Here is an 18,089-nt window from a genome sequence, read left to right on the forward strand (position 1 = left end):
ATGTATGGCTAAAAGTCAGATGTCATTTTCTAAAGGCATAAAAAAAGGTGCTGTCAGATTGAATAATTGTGAGATTTGGCTTAAAGTTCAAGAATATCTAGAAATATTTAGAAAATATAAGTAGGACATGAAGACTTTTAAAAACACTACACATGTAGCTGTTGGAATAAATTACCATTGTGACAGAGACAGACCACTACTGTAATTCTTTGAATCGAAGAAATGCTGGCACCATGATCTGCTGTCAAACCACCAAGCTGAAATATAAACAGTTTTTTAATAAATATGTATCATGTATTTCAGTATTTCCAGTTTAGAAACAGACAGAAGAACAGACAACAATTTTTATATATATACATGTATATGTATAGTAGAGTTTATTATTTTTTTAATAATAAAGTACATGTACAAGATACTGTTTTACAATGGTTTACCATAAAAGTGATGTAAAATGTCTAATGTCACATGATTCTGCTGTGGTTTCAAATCTCTTGCTAAGGATTTTATGTTGATGACTTGTTAGAAGAATTTGAGGCAGTGCCAGGGGGTAGGGTAGAAGGAAATGAATGGCTTACACTAAGAACACCATAAGGTAAACTATCCTCAACTCTAAGAGAGTTCAAAGAACATTTTCTACAGCAAAAGTTTAAAACCAAGAAAATGAAAAAGTAAACAGTTTACTTAGGGATTGTATGGTTTATAGTATGGCCAAGGTTTTGGCAGTCGGCTGCAGCAATGCCTGGGTCTTGCTAGCGATTGCTGCCAGGAATTGTTAACACAAACACTCCTAGTTCTAACATCACCTGTCCCCTCGCACAGATTATTTCAGTAATTAGCAGTTCTCTATGTTCAAGACATAATTTCAATGCACCCACCTGTATCTCCAAATACAAAATATTTGAACTTCTAAAATAAAGCATGACATTTTCATATACTCTTTCAATCAAAAAGATCCCAATTTGCACTAACTCTTCATGAATTTGTACAAGATTGATGGCTCTGAATCATTTTCCAAATTGCAAGAAATGTCCCAACTATTATGCCCAAGGGATTGTCCCTAGTATTACACCCTAGGATGTAATGCAACTGGTTGCTTTATTGTTAGAAGATCAGTTTATCCATTCTGCAGACCCAGACATTTCAAAAATTGAAAGAAAAATTATACTACGTCTATAGGGTAAATTGAGTGTGAAAGTATTTTTCCTAGCATAAATATTTGAAATGATATATCATATCATGTGGTAACATGGATAATGAAAATCTCAAATTTGATTTAATATAGAACAGGAAAGGGGCAAAATAAACAATAAAAATTCTATCCAGGATCAGTCATATCATTACCATTACAAACATGTGCTATCAGATCATAATAAAAAGAATTTTGTGATCCCCTTTTCCCAAAACATTACAAGAACCAGTAGAGAATACAAATAGTGCATTAAAGTCAGCAAAATTGCCCCAGCTGAAAACACTTGTGTTTAAAGAAAACAGATAGAAATACTAGAAAAAAATCTGTCACTTGAGAAATCACTAGGTATAAAAGTTTATCACAAAATAGACAAAAAATGTCTGAGGAAAAATTTAGGCTGATAAGAATGCTACAGTAAAATGAATAGAAATGGGAAGAAAGGAAATGCATTAGGAAGTCACAACCTCAAATGATTGAGATTTTGTTATCCAAATGAGAGTTATTAGTTTTTGTTTACTGAATGAAGAGTTACTTTTGATCATACGAATGGAATATGTCAGAAATAATGACCAAAAAGAAAGAGAGGCAAGTCTGCAATAACACAGGAAAAGAAAATACACTTGTTTAGGATAGAGTTTTTTTTCTGTGAAAAAGAGGATCTTGTACACACTTTAGTTTATAAAAAAAAAAGTTGGAATCCCCACTTCAGCATCTTAATCATGGGAGGAAAAAAGAGGTGCTCCAAAAATTTCCAGGAACAACTGTTTCAAACTACAGGAATGTTGATTTTATCATACATACTGGTGCCTTTTTTATGTTAATTCTAGAAGCAAACTCATGTCCTGAATTAAAGAAGTGATTCATTTGAAATATTTGAACCCATTGTCTTAATACCCAGTGCACTGAACTTGCCGCACATGTACTTTGAGAAAGCATTTGAAAAAGCTAGACCACAAAATGTAGTGAATTCCCTTCCTTCATGTTGATGATGCTGGTCCAAAGATTACCTTGTCATGGTACCTTCTTCATTTGTCAGCAAATATTTCACTGCCTATAAAATCAATTGCAATGAATCATTTTTATCAAACAGACCCAATTCACAAGGAATCAATTCAAGTTAATTGAATACTAATAGAATCTTTCAATGCATTAGTTCAGTTTGCTGCAATACTTATAACTATTTTTTTTTTTACAGTAAATCCTATTGAAAGAATGATTTTTTCATTACTACTGTTTAAAATTATTCATTAATTTTACTCGTTTTATACAATTACACTCTAGTACATGCAATTTTTTTAAATTCATATATAGTGAATTTGTGATAGACAACAATTTTTTAACAGTCATAATTTTTTGAAAAGAAATTTCTTAATAAATTATCAATTAATTAATAACATCAAACACTATGTCATTAGATGAGGCAACATGACAGGCGAAACGATTGATTCCAACTTAAGTACACAGCTATCACAGGTGCTCCAGAATAGTTTAAATCGCCTGTCAATTTTACCTGCTCTGGTCTTTTGATGCACTTACCTGGTTTAGGTGTACCATTAAAGGAAAGACCACAACCTTCAGATTTTAACATCAGTATACCACTATGTTATTCCTAGAGTCAATTTGTTTCTCTTCCAGCTGAAAGGTTGATGATCAAAATCACAAATTTCATCAGACATTGATGAAAAATTTAGTTTTCTGGCACCCATAGCTTAATGTACCATTCCAACACTTCAGTAAAGTGATCAGCCCAAAGATGTGTATATACTTTTAAAGTTTTATCTATATCATGTCTATACATGTAGTTTTCAGCATATTCAGTTGGATAGAATTATAATAGGTTAAATAGAGACAGGTAAATTTGATCATATTAAGTGACACAAAACATGTCCTAGCTGCCATTCACTTATCTGGAAAAGCAAGTGTTTTTTTTTGTTTTTTTTTTTTGGTTATGTTAACTTTATATATGTAGTCCAGCATATGAAGTGTCACTTACCTCAAAATAAGAAACTTCAGAGATTTACATGCTATTCTGTCATCAACTTTCAAAGTCAATTCCACAAGGAGTGGGGGTACAATGGGGAAGTTTCATTCTTTTTACTTTTATCAAATAAAGTGCATTATCCAAGGACCTACTAATTCAAAATGGAAGAATAAAAGACATAAATAATGAATACTAAATTAATATTCATTATTGAACAGATGTCTTTTGTTAAATACATGTACATACAATATGCCAAAATTATTTTTATTCCAAACAATGTAAAGGAATATTATTTATGGCACAGAATATATTTTTTTATGGTTATTAAAGTAATAATTTGCAACTAACTTCAGTAATAATTTGCTTTAATTAGTTGCCAGAAAAAAATATGTTGCCTTTAATTTACCCTTTTCTAATAGGAAGAAAAAAATCATTAAATGCTGTTTCTCAATAATTGTCATCCATGTTTGTTCAGCCTTGACATTGGTGAAGCCAGGACTCAGGACTTTCAAAATCTGTTTGTACCCTGTACTTTTACCTGGCTGGAATCAAAATTGTACCAACCAAAATATATTCAGTGAAGAAAAAATTCAATATCATTTTAATTAAATTGATTCTGCCAGGTACCTCCTATTTTTGTAGAAGGACCACCTGTTCCTAATCTTTTTAAAAGGCTTAGACTACTCTTTAAAATAGTTTTCCAGATTTGATTTTCATTTTTTTTTCTTCTTGATTTTACGGTACTTGGTTCTTCAATACATTTCTTCTCCATGCCAATACTGAAAGCAAATTGCAGATTCTCCGAGCTAACCCCAAAAGTAGTTTGTTCATGTACTTGTATGGAAACGTTGAGGGACAAAGTTGACACATGTAGCCTGATATATGGGGATCTAACTAGTAAGGTATGTTTTAGACTAGTACGTAAATTCAGTAGTTACTGAAAACCCTAGGAATGTCCAAATTCCATGACAACACCCTATAAAAATTTCCTTTCCCTGCTGAATCAAACTTGCCCTGGGACCACATCGCAAATATCCAGCCCGAAACACCCAAACCTTTCTGAGTAAGAACCGCGTCAACTACAGTATGCACGTATGTTTGCCCTTAAAATATCTGAACTAACCTAAGGTCAACGTTTTCTTCTTAGGACCATACAAATCTTACAAAAATAAAACCTTTTTTTTAGTAGAGGGTTTCGTCGTGCACGTGCCAATCAAAATATGGCGCCAAATAAGTATGTGACGAGCTCTCTAGGTCGAGGAGGCGTAATTGGTTGCCATCTGTTTTGTTTCCTCGTTTAACTTCGGAGATTTTGTAAGTTGGATTTTTAATGTTCTTTTCTGTTGCCTTTGCTCTCTTGCTTCATTAGTATTACGCTTGATCAAACTGATTGATCATTATATCTTAAAGAATTGTTTGTTTTGGATGCTTTTTGGATCAGTAACGTTTTTTAATTGATAGATAGCAGGTGATAGCACTCGGAGGAAATTCGACATTATCACATAAGACTGTAAAATGCACACATAAATGCAAAATTTGTTTGAGGTCATAAAGATCTAAAAAGTAGCGATAATGCAATAAACAGAATGTGCAGCGTACGTCCTAGATATAACTGTTTTTCTCTATTCATGTAAAATGTTCATAAAACATTATTTGTACTTGTATGTTTGCATTTTACCTCAAACAAATTTTGCATTGATCATAAAGTTTATGACAAGAATTCTGAACAAAAGCAATAATAAGGATTTACATCAAAAGTCTATGGCAAAGAGATGCAAAAACTTCATAAACAGTGACATAACTCGATTTTCCTTATTAGTTTCCTGTTACTTTGAGAGAACTCTGTAAAATTGTTGTGCACCTATTCTTTATTTGTGTGTTGGTCACTTTAAAAAGACAATAAACATACTTACAATAAGTTTTTAAAAAGTTTTTGTCACCTCTCTACGGGCCTATTTTTATATACAGACATTTCTAAGTAAAGTTTTAGTACATTGCTTCTATTCTCAGGTGCGGATCAAGGAATTTTTTCCAGGGGGGGGGGGGGTCCATCCCATTCCAACCCAAAATTCCTTGACAAGCAAAATAAAAAAAAACAAAAAAAAAACGTAAAATCCATTTCCCAACGTGAAAAACGTGGTTGTGATGGTGGGGTCCACATTTTCTAGGGGGTCCAAAGTCATTTTTTTTATTTGCTTCAGTATATACTTTCAACTATAACTATGCAAATTCAGGGGGGGGGGGGGGTTCCGGACCCCTCCCCCCCCCCCAGACCTGCGCATGACAGACCTGCGCATGATTCCGGTCTATCCTTTTATACACTTTTTTTGATCATTCATTTTGTATCTAGACCTAAGACCTCTAGGAAATTTTTTGAATATGATTATATTGGTCATGCAAGGTTATTGATGCTGCAAATGTTCTGCATTTTCAGGATAAGTGATCAAGATAATGTAGTAGTTTTGGCTATATGGACCGTGGATTTTGGCCTGCATAGAGGTTTAATCACCTGACTTGTGATACAGGGTTCCCGGACTCAATCCCAGTCAATCTGTATATATTTTCTTTATTCATTCCTCCTTTTCTATTACATTTGATGGCCAGTGTTGGAGGCCTTGTTTAGGTTATATGTTAATTATAATTCCTGGCAAGGTGAACTTATAAGCTCACCTGAGCTAAAGGCTAATGTGAGTTATTTTTTATCAAAATTTGTCAGCTGCAGAGATGTCGACATTTTTAAATCACTAGCTGTCAGACATTTGGTCTGACATATTTATAGATTCTTTTGGACCAGATGAAGTTTTGTCAGACCAGATACACATACCTTATTGGTACAGACTGCAGAAAGGATTTTCTGCTAAGGAGTGATAATTAATGAATAGCAAAAATTGGATGGTGTCATTTAAAAATCTTTTTTTCAAGAACCAATGGGCCAAAAAAGATAAAATATATGTGGAAGTTCCTCATATAGAGTATAAATTCAAGTTTGTTTAAATCATGGCCCCTGGGGATAGGGTGGGGCCACAATAGGGGATCAAAGTTTTACATTGGAATATATACAAGGGAAAATGTTTTGAAATCTTCTTCTCAAGAACAACAGAACCATGATTAATGATATAAGTTAATGCAGTCATCCTCAGGTAGTGCAGATTCAAGTTTGCTTAAATTCTAGCCCACTGGCATAGGATGGGGCCGGGATAAGGGATCAAAGTTTTTACATGGGAATATTAGGGGTGAAAGGATATGCCTCCTTCATAATACAATACATGTAATGTAATTTTGTCATGTACAGTTATTTTTTATATGATACATAACATTTTTAAATAAGGAAACAAATGCAACATGTTCAACATTGTTTTAATATTTTTGTTTCACTAAAACCAGTAACTTAATCTAAGTGTAAATTGACTAGAAGAAATTGATTAGAATTAATTGTCTGTTAATGATTATTCAGCTAACTATTAGTCCTCAAAATCATGTTTTTAAAATTTAATCATGCTGTGTAGTATATTTTTATGAATGCCAAACATGATTGAAAAACAATCCTGACCAAAAAATGAACTGAACTGAAAATGGAGATACTGTATCATGTATAAAACCGACAAAAAATGCCACGTTGAATCGATACCACAGTGAAGTGTTTCTCTTCTAGGGAATATGTAGGAAAATGTTTTCAAATCTTTTCAAGAACATGATGATAATCCATGATTAGTAATATGCATACATTAACAGGTAGTGTAGATTCCAGTTTGTGCAAAGGAAACTCAGGTGAGCCCTGTGGCCCTTGGGTCTCTTCTGTTGTTGTATGTCTTTGAGGTCAAAAACTATGTAAGGAGGGACGAAAGTAGTAGTTAGGGCTTCATGGACTGCAGATATTGGCATTGGTAGCTTAGTGGTTATAGCAGGCCACCTGACTAAGTGATGCACCTTGGTCCTGGGTTCAATTTCAGGTCAAGCCATATATTTTCTTTATTCATTCCTCCTTTCCTATTACATAATAATAGATAATCTTTTTGCAGGTTTTTTTTACCAGGTAGTTGGTGTTGATCAAACTTACATGGATGATGACAATAAGGATGCATCTTATTAATCATGTTTCAGATTCTGCATGTCACTTACTTTCTAATTGATAGTTTCCTTTTTAATGATCAAGTGAGCAATTTAGTTAGTTTTCACTTGCACTTTTGCATGAAGCTGGAAACACAGCATTTGCAGGGAATGCTCATCATGCAGTTGTACATTACTAAAACTTATAAAGTTTCTGATGTTAATAACTGCATGTCCAAGTAAGGAAAACCTTTTATTTGATGTTTATTTTTAGCTCTACTGGTCAGAGACCAGAAGAGCTTATGCGATAGTAAGGTGTCCGTCGTCCGTCCGTCTGTCTGTCTGTCTGTCTGTCTGTCCGTCTGTCTGTAAACAATTTTTCAAAACGCTACTCCTCCTACAGTTTTGGTCCGATTTCAATATAACTTGGCACACAAGTAGACTACACTAAGATACATAATTTAGTGCATCGGTTTTTGATTTCGATGGACGGTGTTGCCATGGTTACTAAAAATAGAAATTTCTGTGAAATTCCTTTAAAACGCTACTCCTCCTACAGTTTTGGTCCGATTTCAATATAACTTGGCACACAAGTACACTACACTAAGATACATAATTTAGTGCATCGGTTTTTGATTTCGATGGACGGTGTTGCCATGGTTACTAAAAATAGAAATTTCAGTGAAATTCCTTTAAAACGCTACTCCTCCTACAGTTTTGGTCCGATTTCAATATAACTTGGCACACAAGTACACTACACTAAGATACATAATTTAGTGCATCGGTTTTTGATTTCGATGGACGGTGTTGCCATGGTTACTAAAAATAGAAATTTCTGTGAAATTCCTTTAAAACGCTACTCCTCCTACAGTTTTGGTCCGATTTCAATATTACTTGGCACACAAGTACACTACACTAAGATGCATAATTTAGTGCATCGGTTTTTGAATTCAATGGACGGTGTTGCCATGGTTACTAAAAATAGAAATTTCTGTGAAATTCCTTTAAAACACTACTCCTGCTACAGTTTTAGTCTGCTTCTAATATAATTAGGCATACAAGAAGACTATACTAAGATACATAATTTACTGCATTGGTTTTTGAATTCAATGAACAGTGTTGCCATGGTTACTTAAAATAGAAATTTCTGTGAAATTCCTTTAAAACGTTACTCCTCCTACAATTTTGGTCTGATTTCAATCTAATTTGGCACACAGTTAGAATACACTACGATACATAATATGTATTTCTGTTTTTTTTATTTGGGTGAATGGTGTTGTCATGGTTACCGGTACTAAAAATAGAAATTTCCGTGAAATACTTTCAAAACGCTACTACTCCTAGTTTTCATTTGATTTCAATATAACTTGTCACAAAAGTAGACTACATTAAGATACATAATTCTATTTATTGTTGCATGTTGCAATGTTTCAAATCCAAGTGCTACTTTTCTTTTGTTATACAAACAGACCAGTAGAGCTACAGTCTCATCAGAGACTTCTGGTTACTTTTAAATCATAGGCCTTGACTTTGGTCTTTTTTTTTCTCAAAGCAAATACTCTAAGAGACTAAATCATGGTAAGACAATATAAAAAAATATGTGTGGTTCCAGTTTACCTCCTGAAAAAAGTGGGGTAGTTAGGAAGTTGTGTAAATTATAGTAGTTATAATTCATAAAATGGACTTGACTTTCTTGTTAGTACCAATGTAAGATTCTCCCGGGCCCTTTCGCATTCATTATGGTTTCTGTGTTTGGCGCAACATTTTTAAAGCAAATCAACTGACAAGTCAAGAGGTAGATTATGTATATAGCCTTGCTACCTTTGCACAGCTTGTATCATTTTGAAGGTAGTCTGCTTTGGTTTGAGTTTATTGATGAGTATCTCCGATGTCATTCACTTTCTCTTGTAGAGAAGCTTTGCGTGAATGTTATTACTCTCATAAGGAAGCAATTAATATCATCTCCTATAGTACTTAGCCTAATTTAGTAAATTAGATCTTTTCTTCTCTAACATGTACTGTATATTAAAGATCACCTTGTATTGGAAAGAAAATCTGATTTTACCAGGGGTAATCTGGTACTAGATTTATAACCAGAAAAATCTGACTTTCTTGTGGTGCAGTTTCAGTTTTCAATTATCGTGTGGTAAGGATAAGAAGTAGGGCTTCTCCAGCTCTATAGACACAGAATTATGACTTGTTAGGTAATTTATAGTTTTGTTTTTGTTTTTTGAATTGATTAATTGTTAATACTTGTTGACACAGACAGTTTTAGCCGGTAGCCAGTAGATGAGGAAACTATATAATGTTTCTCTTTTGATTGGATTTGCAGCCCATTTTCATGACAGGAACTTTCCTGTGAGACTCCAAAACTGCTTGGTCTCCAAAGAGTTCTTCATTTGTAGCCATTTAGTATTGATTTTTTTTTTCACAGAAGTTAATGGAATAGGTGTCATATCAGAAACATACCCATTTAAAAGGCATACGAAATTTTGTAAAATTACGTAAACAAAACCAAATTGACGGGAATCTGAAATTTTGTAGAATTATATACTATACATTGGTTTGATTTTTAAACATTTTGCAGATCTAACCATGGCAGAGAGAGACGAAGAAGTTGAAGTAGAACGCAGGCCTCTGAAGAGGATGTCAACCATTGCGTATCGTGGATACAAGAGAGAGCCAAGTAAAAGGTAATTAGTAGACTGACGCGGAATCATGATTATAAAGATTATTTATTACATGTTTTGATGTATACTTTTAAATGGATAAGTATCCTATATGTAACCAATACATTTTTCAAAAATGGCATATATGTTAAGGAAATATGTTATACAAACAGTCACTTTGTTAAAATAGGTGAATCATCAAAATTCCTTTGCTGTTTACTGTAATTTCTTTTAATTTATATCTGGTAAGTATTCTATTGATCTGAAATTCTTTATATATATTTATTCACTTTGTATGACTGATTATATTTAATGGAATTGAATATAAAGTATACATTAAATAGACCAATGAAATAGAATAGGGGCACTCCCTAACTCGGGCTAAAAACTTCAATTTATATGTATACTTAAAATATTTGATTTTTTTCTCTCCTAAATAGCATATTTTCTAACATTTCTTTTGACATATTCAGTTTATCAGTCTATGGTAAGTACAAATTAAAGAGAAAAAACAAATTCTGGAAGTACTGTATATGTGTACTTTTTTAGCCCAGCAGATAAAAAAGAATCAAATCTATATGTCATAGATAGATTAAAACAGCCATGAGTTAGTGTTGCTTGTCCTTCTATTAGCTCACCTGAGCTGAAGGTTCAAGTGAGCTTTTCCCATCGCAGGGTGTTGGACATCCATCTGTTGTGTATCGTCTCTGGGGTGTCTTTTGTAAACTTTTCACAGTTTTAACTTTTTCTCAAGAACCACTGGGCGAATTTCAACCAAACTTGTCACCACAAATCCTTGGGTGAACATATTTAAGTTTCTTCAAATGAAGGGCCACACACTCTTTCAAGGCATCTTTTAAAAATCTTCTTCTCTATAACACTGGGCCAGAAAAAGATAAAACTTATGTGAAAGCTTCATTACATCATGTACATATATGTAGTGCAGATTTAAGTTTGTTCAAATCTTAACCCCTGGTGCTAGGGCAAGCCACAGCAGGGGATTAAATTTTTTACATAGGAATATATAGGAAAATTCTTCTTCTCACGAACAGCAAAGTCAAGATTAATCATATTTATATAGAAGCATCCTCAGATAGTATAGATTCAAGTTTGTTCAAAAAATCATCCGGGGGGGGGGGGGGGGGGGGGGGGGGGGCAAAAAACTAGAAACTATCTCCTCAAGAGCAGCAAAGTTATGATAAGTCATATTTATATGAAAGCATCCTCAGGTAGTGTACATTCAAATTTATTAAAATTGTATCCCCCAGGGGTAGGGTGGGGCCACGATGGGCAATCAAAGTTTTACACATAGAAATACATAGGACGAATCTTTAAAAATGTTCTTCTCAAGAACAGCTAAGTTTTTATCATTTATATTTTTATGGATGCATTTTCAATAGATTTTTTTTATAGATTCAAGTTTGTTCAAATTATGACCCCCACTGGCCAGGGGAAAGGTGGGGCCACAATGGGCGATCAAAGTTCTACTGTAACATAAGAATATATAGGGGAAACAATCTGCTGCTGGAGAACAGCAGGGCCTAATTGTTGGTTGAGCAATGTGGCCTAGGGTCTCTTGTTTATTACACCTATGTGAAATCATACTTTGGTCGTTTTTCTGACTTTTTGCCCAAGGGACATTGTGTAAACTGCTAAACTCCCCTGCAGCTAAAATAAGCAGGCATACAATATGTACATTAGTTATTTTTTCTGCCCACAAAGTCATATATATTGTGGCATATTATTTGTATAAATCTGCTTAAGGTTTATTGCTCAGCTCTATGAGATAGAGACTCCAGATAGAATCTTTCTGAAGGTCAAGGCTTCATGTGTGATCAAGGTCATACTTAGAAGTGAAAGGTTAAGCACATGTAGCGGAATGTATTACTGACATTGAGTCATATATATTGTTTCCTGGCACAACTTTTTTTGAGCTGATGTACATGTACTTTGGTTGTAAAATTTCATATGTTTTAACTAACAATACAAATAATATTTTTTGACATAAATAATTCCCTTGAAAACAGTTGATCAGTTGGAAACTAGCTTTTTTATATGAAGTTATTTGTGTCAAAATTATGCCAGTTTATTTGAAATGTGCATATTAAATATAGATCTACAAAGGGTAGACTTAGTATGTAACCAAGTTAAGTAGACAATTAAATTAATATAATTTATTCTGATTTCTGATCAACTTTTGCTTATATTCTGATTTTTGATCAATTTTTGCTTAATAGGATTGTCAGTAATTATTGCAATTAAAGCCAAGTCAAATATTGTTTTAGTACCGGTACATACTTTACCCAAAAGGAGTATTTCATGCTTCAAATTACATTTATATAATTGGTAAGTGTCTGTAAATAATTTTAAATTTCTTTTTGTTATGTTATCATGAAACATTGTTATAAATTGTGTGGTATTTTGACAATCACCTACCACTAGTGCCGTATAATCAAAAATCAGGACCCTCAGAACTCTTAAAAAGGGCATGGAAGTAATGACTATAAAGATTCCTGTAATGGGTTCACCGATATTCTTCTCTTGTCGTAAATATTCAGAACATAATAATCGAGGTAATGGTTGCCATACATTGTATCAACACTTAATACTTAATTAATAGGCAATCTCTATTGATCATCTATTTTATTATACAGTATATCAGCAATGTCAACTCTTGTCTTGAGATGGTTTGGACATATTAACAGTACCATCTCTCATTTGGTGACATATTTTTCAAATCCTATTTGCCATAGTCCTTACAAGTATAAAGATGGATTTGAGAAAGAAAAATTGCTTAGATTTTAAAGCTGCTCAGATGAGAAGAAAATCATGCCCCCATGTGTTGCTGTGTAATTGCAGGGTCTTTGTCAATAGAAGTCTGATGTTGGAGAAAGTCCGGTTCTATGGTTTTGACATGGACTACACACTAGCAAGTAAGTGACATGGATGTAGGGAGAAAATGCCATGCTGGCTACATTTATCTTCAAGCCATTTTAAATTTAGTAGATTGATTTATCCTGGGAGTAGGGCATATACATGTTGTATTGTATTTGGTCTGTCTGTGTGATTGTTTGTTTTGACAGCTTTAACCTTGCATATCTACTGAAATATAAAGAATGTAGACAAGCAGAGTCTTCTTTTCATTTCAAAGGTATGCTTAATGATCATAGGCCAAATAAGGATATATTTTGCCATTGGAATTTCCCACTTTTCTCACACTTTTTTCTTTATAAATGCTTTCATCCAGTGTGATATATCAATTTCCTGTGACTTATAGGGATACTCATCACATTGTTTTATGGAGTACTTATACACATAAGTATCTTGGTTCATGCTAACATGCAGATTAATTTTTTGTTGATGACATTGGAATTGAAAACTTATATGTAAACATTTATGCTTTTATGTTTTGTTTTACTTCCAAAAAAAAAAACAAACAAAAAAAAAACCTGTGGTTGACAGGATTCACAAAGATAAAACAGTACAAGGAGCTTGTACTCAAGCAGTCATTAACATAGAAAGTCCCTTGTCTTAAAGTATACTTTGCATAAATAAGCCTATTTTTCATATTTGCACTTTAGAAAGAAGTTGGTATGTGATATGAGCTGCAGATTTTTATGTGCAACATTTGAATATGTTAGTCTATGGACACAGACCATATTCTGTTATTTGTTGTCAACTGAGACTGTATATTATTTAAAAATTGTCTTGTAAGAGTTTTTATGCTAATATATTGTCAAACTTTCAAAAGTGACTGTTACTGTAAAAATGGATTTGTATAATTTTTCAGTATGAATTTGTATACAGTAATTTTTCAGATAATGAATTAATCAAGCATGCGATCTACTGTACTGGTTTTCCTTTTATTTAAACAGAAATTAACTGGTCATGCCAGTATTTTTCAAATTTTTCTTTAGATAAAGTGAACTAATTTGATTGAATTATAAGTCTATAAATATCTTTGCAGACTTTGCTGTAGTAAAAAAATAATCTGTCCCTGTTATTTATGTACATGTATTGAGCTACAATCACTTGATCAAACCTTTAGACTGACATAAGATAAAACAAGATCTGTGTTAAAAATAGTGTTTCTAAGAGGGATATATTTATGTTACATCTTGTATAACAAGACCTTAGCTGCCATCTGATGATCATGGTACCAACGTACTCCATCCTCGTGCAAAACTGTTATTTTTCTATACTGTTACCAACATCTGTTTAAAAAGGACAGACTTGTGTTATGTTGACAGTGTTCAGGTAATTTTTCAAAATGACTGAAAAAAAAAAGAAAAAAATAAGGATTGGTATCAAAAGAAAGCAGAAACAAGGAATGAAGTCATCATGTTCATTTGAGATGACAATGATCACGCACCAGTTGCTTAAATCAAAAGGACGATTGAACAGACACGCGAATAGATATCACCTACCATGTTCGCCTGTATTCCTCTTTTGAAATATTTTGTTTGTTACAATATGAGGTGGGGGATGAAAGATAAAACTATGTGGTTTTTTTTGTTGTCATAGTTTTTTTTTCTGTGTCAAAAATCATTCTGATTTATCAGATATGAATTTTTCTAAAGAATCTTATCATATTTTACGGTTTTTCTTCTTGACTAGACAGTTTTTTGGTTTTTTTTGTGATTGTCTAATGGGTGCCACTTTGAGCAAATGTTACTGTTTTTTGATCTATTTTGTCAGTAAAACAAGAGAAAACAATGGCAAACATTTTACAGAGGGAAAGAAGTGGTATATGTGTCAGTTCCTGATCGTTTTTGATAATACAGTAGTTTTGGAACCAACACCTTTGAAAAAATGTCTTCTTTACATGAAAGGTGGTGTTAAGAGTATTGTGTTACTGATATTTCTTGGTGAATGTAGGGGTAATGATTCATCAAAATATGAAGAATAAATTTTTTTAATTTTTATTTTTAGCGGGGGACAGAGGTGGGGGGGGGGAGCAGTATATGTATTGCCAAATTTTTCTCCTGTAAAATTTTAAATCCACATTCATCCTATCCTTAGAGATGTATTGCCCACACAATTCAATATCTACATCTATAGTGTGTTTTCCATATACACAATATATTTCCTTATAGAACAGATCTTTTTTGCTTGATCAATTTACAAGATATTGGCAAAATTTTTATACAGGTGTGTGTATGATGGTATAAATTTTCTTGGCAATTTCAGACACTTGGAAAAAATTTTTTTTAAGGGAGTATTAACTCAATATTGCATGATATTCCTTGGGAAAAAAATTTGTGTAGTAAAAAATTTCAGATTCTTGTTGCATTCAAAGATATAGCTCGATCAATGTAAAAAAATAAGCTGTAGATATCACGAACTGGTAAAATTCTGATGTTGTAACAGGTCACCTTTGTTGCTTTCTCTGAATTAAAGTTGACATTATCTATTTGTCTTCCTTACAATAGTAGCATGTGGCAGGATTTTTTTTTCTTCCTTTAGTGCAGGGATGTGAAACTACAAAGGTTATTTACCTACATTGAAGTCTGGCCCTATCTCCTACACTTCTCTGTGCATTAGCAGCAGAGTATTTGTCATTGGTGTCAATTATTCTGAAAACTTTGGCAGACTTCATTGTCTGGGCAATTATGAATCAAGATTTCCACGTAAAAAATATATTTGTTTATGTTCTGTCATGTATCGAAAAATTAATTTTGTCGTAAAGAGCTTTTTGGAAAATTGATTTCTTAAAACAAGAAGAGGGACAAGAAGAATTAATTTCTTGAAAGAAGAAACAAAATATTTAAGTTCTTGGGGGAAAGAAAATCCATAGATATTTAAGGAATTTCACGTTTTTGTAATCATTTTCCATTATTAAATAATCCATGCAATTACTTGGTTTCTTTGCATGAAGGAGGACAGGTTCCTCAAGATCCATTTGATTTTAAAAATGTGCTTCACATCATTTCATGATAATTGTGTTAGCCTGTGCTTTGCAGACTTGGAGTAATTACTTTTATTTATGCATTAGACGGAGTGCACATTATTAGTTTTAGATTTTGGAGAAAGCATTAATACTGTGTAACTTTTCCTTAGGCATGTAATTATTCTTTCACTTCCTGGGAAAATTGTTTTGTTGGGTGAAAATTGGACTGAATGACCACTTGTACATTGCTTATTTCGCATTAAAATCAACTTTATATTGATTACTGCATCAAGTCATTAGGAATCTTTGATGAGGGTGAGGTGGGGTGTTTCCTTTACTTTTTAAATTCATTTTAGTGCTTTCTATGGTCTTTGGGTTAATTTGTAGCTTCATCCGAGTTTGGTGTTCACTAACTATATTCCAGCTACATGTACAATGTACGTAATACATACTTTCTGTTGTTGTCCACTTTTTCTTCAGCTATTTTGTGGTTCATTTTCAATATAGGTCAGAAAATCTAACTTACACTAATTTTGTTGAGTAAAAGTTGTTTTTGTAGTCAAGTCAACCAGTCATCTCTAGAACTGTTCAGACCTACTTTTCAAATTTATTTGATACTACTGACAAGCTTGTTTATGGGCTCTTTTTTCATCTTGGTCAGAAAAATGATTAGGCATATCTGTCGTGTAAATATGTTCAATACATTATTACATTTTGTCACAAAGAGGAACAAATGACTACCTGGAGCTGGGAAACGTTTCGTAATTTGTGGACCTTTTGTTGGCCCTGCTTTGTGATCTTCTTGAGCTTCAAAGATGAGATAGGGCTACTCTAATGCCTTGATTACTTTAAATTCACTATATAATCTGCCAGATCTCTATTTATCAAGGTAGCGTTAAAATCCCCATAATGTCCAGTCCTCTTTATTTGTCAGTAAATTGTGTTGATTTCTCAACAAAAAGTCAGGTTAGTGTCTAAATGGGAGGGACTTAAGTAGGTCAAGTGGGCAAACGAGGGTAGAAAAGGAGTACCTATGAATTAGTCGGTGAATTGTATAGTCCCAGGTGTTCTCCTTTCTTAGGAAGGAGCATTAGAATTTTCCCCCTTTTTAGTGTCAGTTGTAAGAGAAGTACAAATGAAATTCACTGTAGAAATATAAAAATCTCCTGTTAATATTTTTATTATGTATTTGTATGTATCTGTAAAGGATTTCTTTCTCTGCTTGTATTAAAAAAAAGGCTTGTTGAAAAGCAGTTGGGTTTAATTCCTGCTTGGAAAGAAAAAAATCCAGTTTCATAGAGTGAGTGTCACACAAGTATTATAATGCTTTTTTGTGGTTTATAGTAATAAGTTTTTTAAATGAATACGGAAAAACCAATAATAAAGATTTATGAGATGTATACTGACCCATCTTACAACTTTATGAATATAGATTTTACTACACATTAATTATACAGTTTCAAAATGATAATGCATTCAGATCAGGAAAAACGGCCATAAATTGAAAGTCGAGAATTATAAATAAGAGATGCTTCATTTTTATCGTCGGTCAAAACAACATCCGCTGTGTTGTATTTCAATGCATTAAGTCTTAAATAAATGTAATTTAAGAAAGATTCATAAAAAAATATCTTAAAGATTGATTTTTTACTGCCCCCATCAAGATAGAGTATCTTTCTAAGTTAACTATTCAGTTGAATGGTTGCACTTTCCAGTATAGTATGATATTTGTGGGTTTTTTTTAAAAGTTGCCAGGGATATGAGGGGTGTAAATTTTCTGCATACATTACATTTCAAAACTTTTAAAATAATAAATGTGTTTAAGCATCTGAAGAAATATATCCTTCATTGCAGAAATTATCTGTACATTAAACTTTGCTGCTTTTTAAAATCTATTATTGTGGTTTATGATTTATGACATGAACCTTGAACACAATTTGAAGATATTTTTGGTTTCAAAAGTTTTGTGTCTCCTTGCCGAAAATCATTGGATATAATGTGACAGGTAATTTAATTTTTCTCCTTATGCATAGCCAATTTCCATAGCAATAAATTCAAAAGAAATAAATTATACTAAACCGAAATTTAAGAGCAAATATTTGCTCTCAAACAGGAGTGGCATTTTTGTGGATTTCAGAGTGGAGGTTCTCAAAGAAAAATTAAAGCACTCAACTTGACCAGTATCCCAACAATGAAAAACATTATAATGATTGCAATTCCAATGTGTAGAAAGATGGTCCATCAGCTTGCCTATAAAAGTCATAAAAAGTAATAGCCATCTTTAATTTCATTGAAATATCTGGGGAAAAACCA

The 18,089-nt window shown here is 32.9% G+C and overlaps 1 protein-coding gene across 1 annotated transcript in view; it reads left to right on the top strand.

Annotated features, from left to right (window-relative positions):
• Window positions 1-4,465: 4,465 nt before the first annotated feature.
• Window positions 4,466-18,089, top strand: part of LOC133202701 (cytosolic purine 5'-nucleotidase-like) — a 64,286-nt gene continuing 50,662 nt past the window's right edge. Inside the window, exons 1-3 of the mRNA XM_061338559.1 lie at window positions 4,466-4,484; window positions 9,805-9,910; window positions 12,746-12,819. Of these exons, the coding sequence (XP_061194543.1) occupies window positions 9,813-9,910; window positions 12,746-12,819 (172 nt within the window). The 5' untranslated portion in view covers window positions 4,466-4,484; window positions 9,805-9,812. The remainder of the gene's footprint in view (window positions 4,485-9,804; window positions 9,911-12,745; window positions 12,820-18,089) is intronic.

The sequence above is a fragment of the Saccostrea echinata genome, unplaced genomic scaffold, assembly GCF_033153115.1.
Source record: "Saccostrea echinata isolate AGI-Se365-2 ecotype Australia unplaced genomic scaffold, CSIRO_AGI_Sech_v1 ptg000047l, whole genome shotgun sequence".
Classification (NCBI taxonomy): domain Eukaryota; kingdom Metazoa; phylum Mollusca; class Bivalvia; order Ostreida; family Ostreidae; genus Saccostrea; species Saccostrea echinata.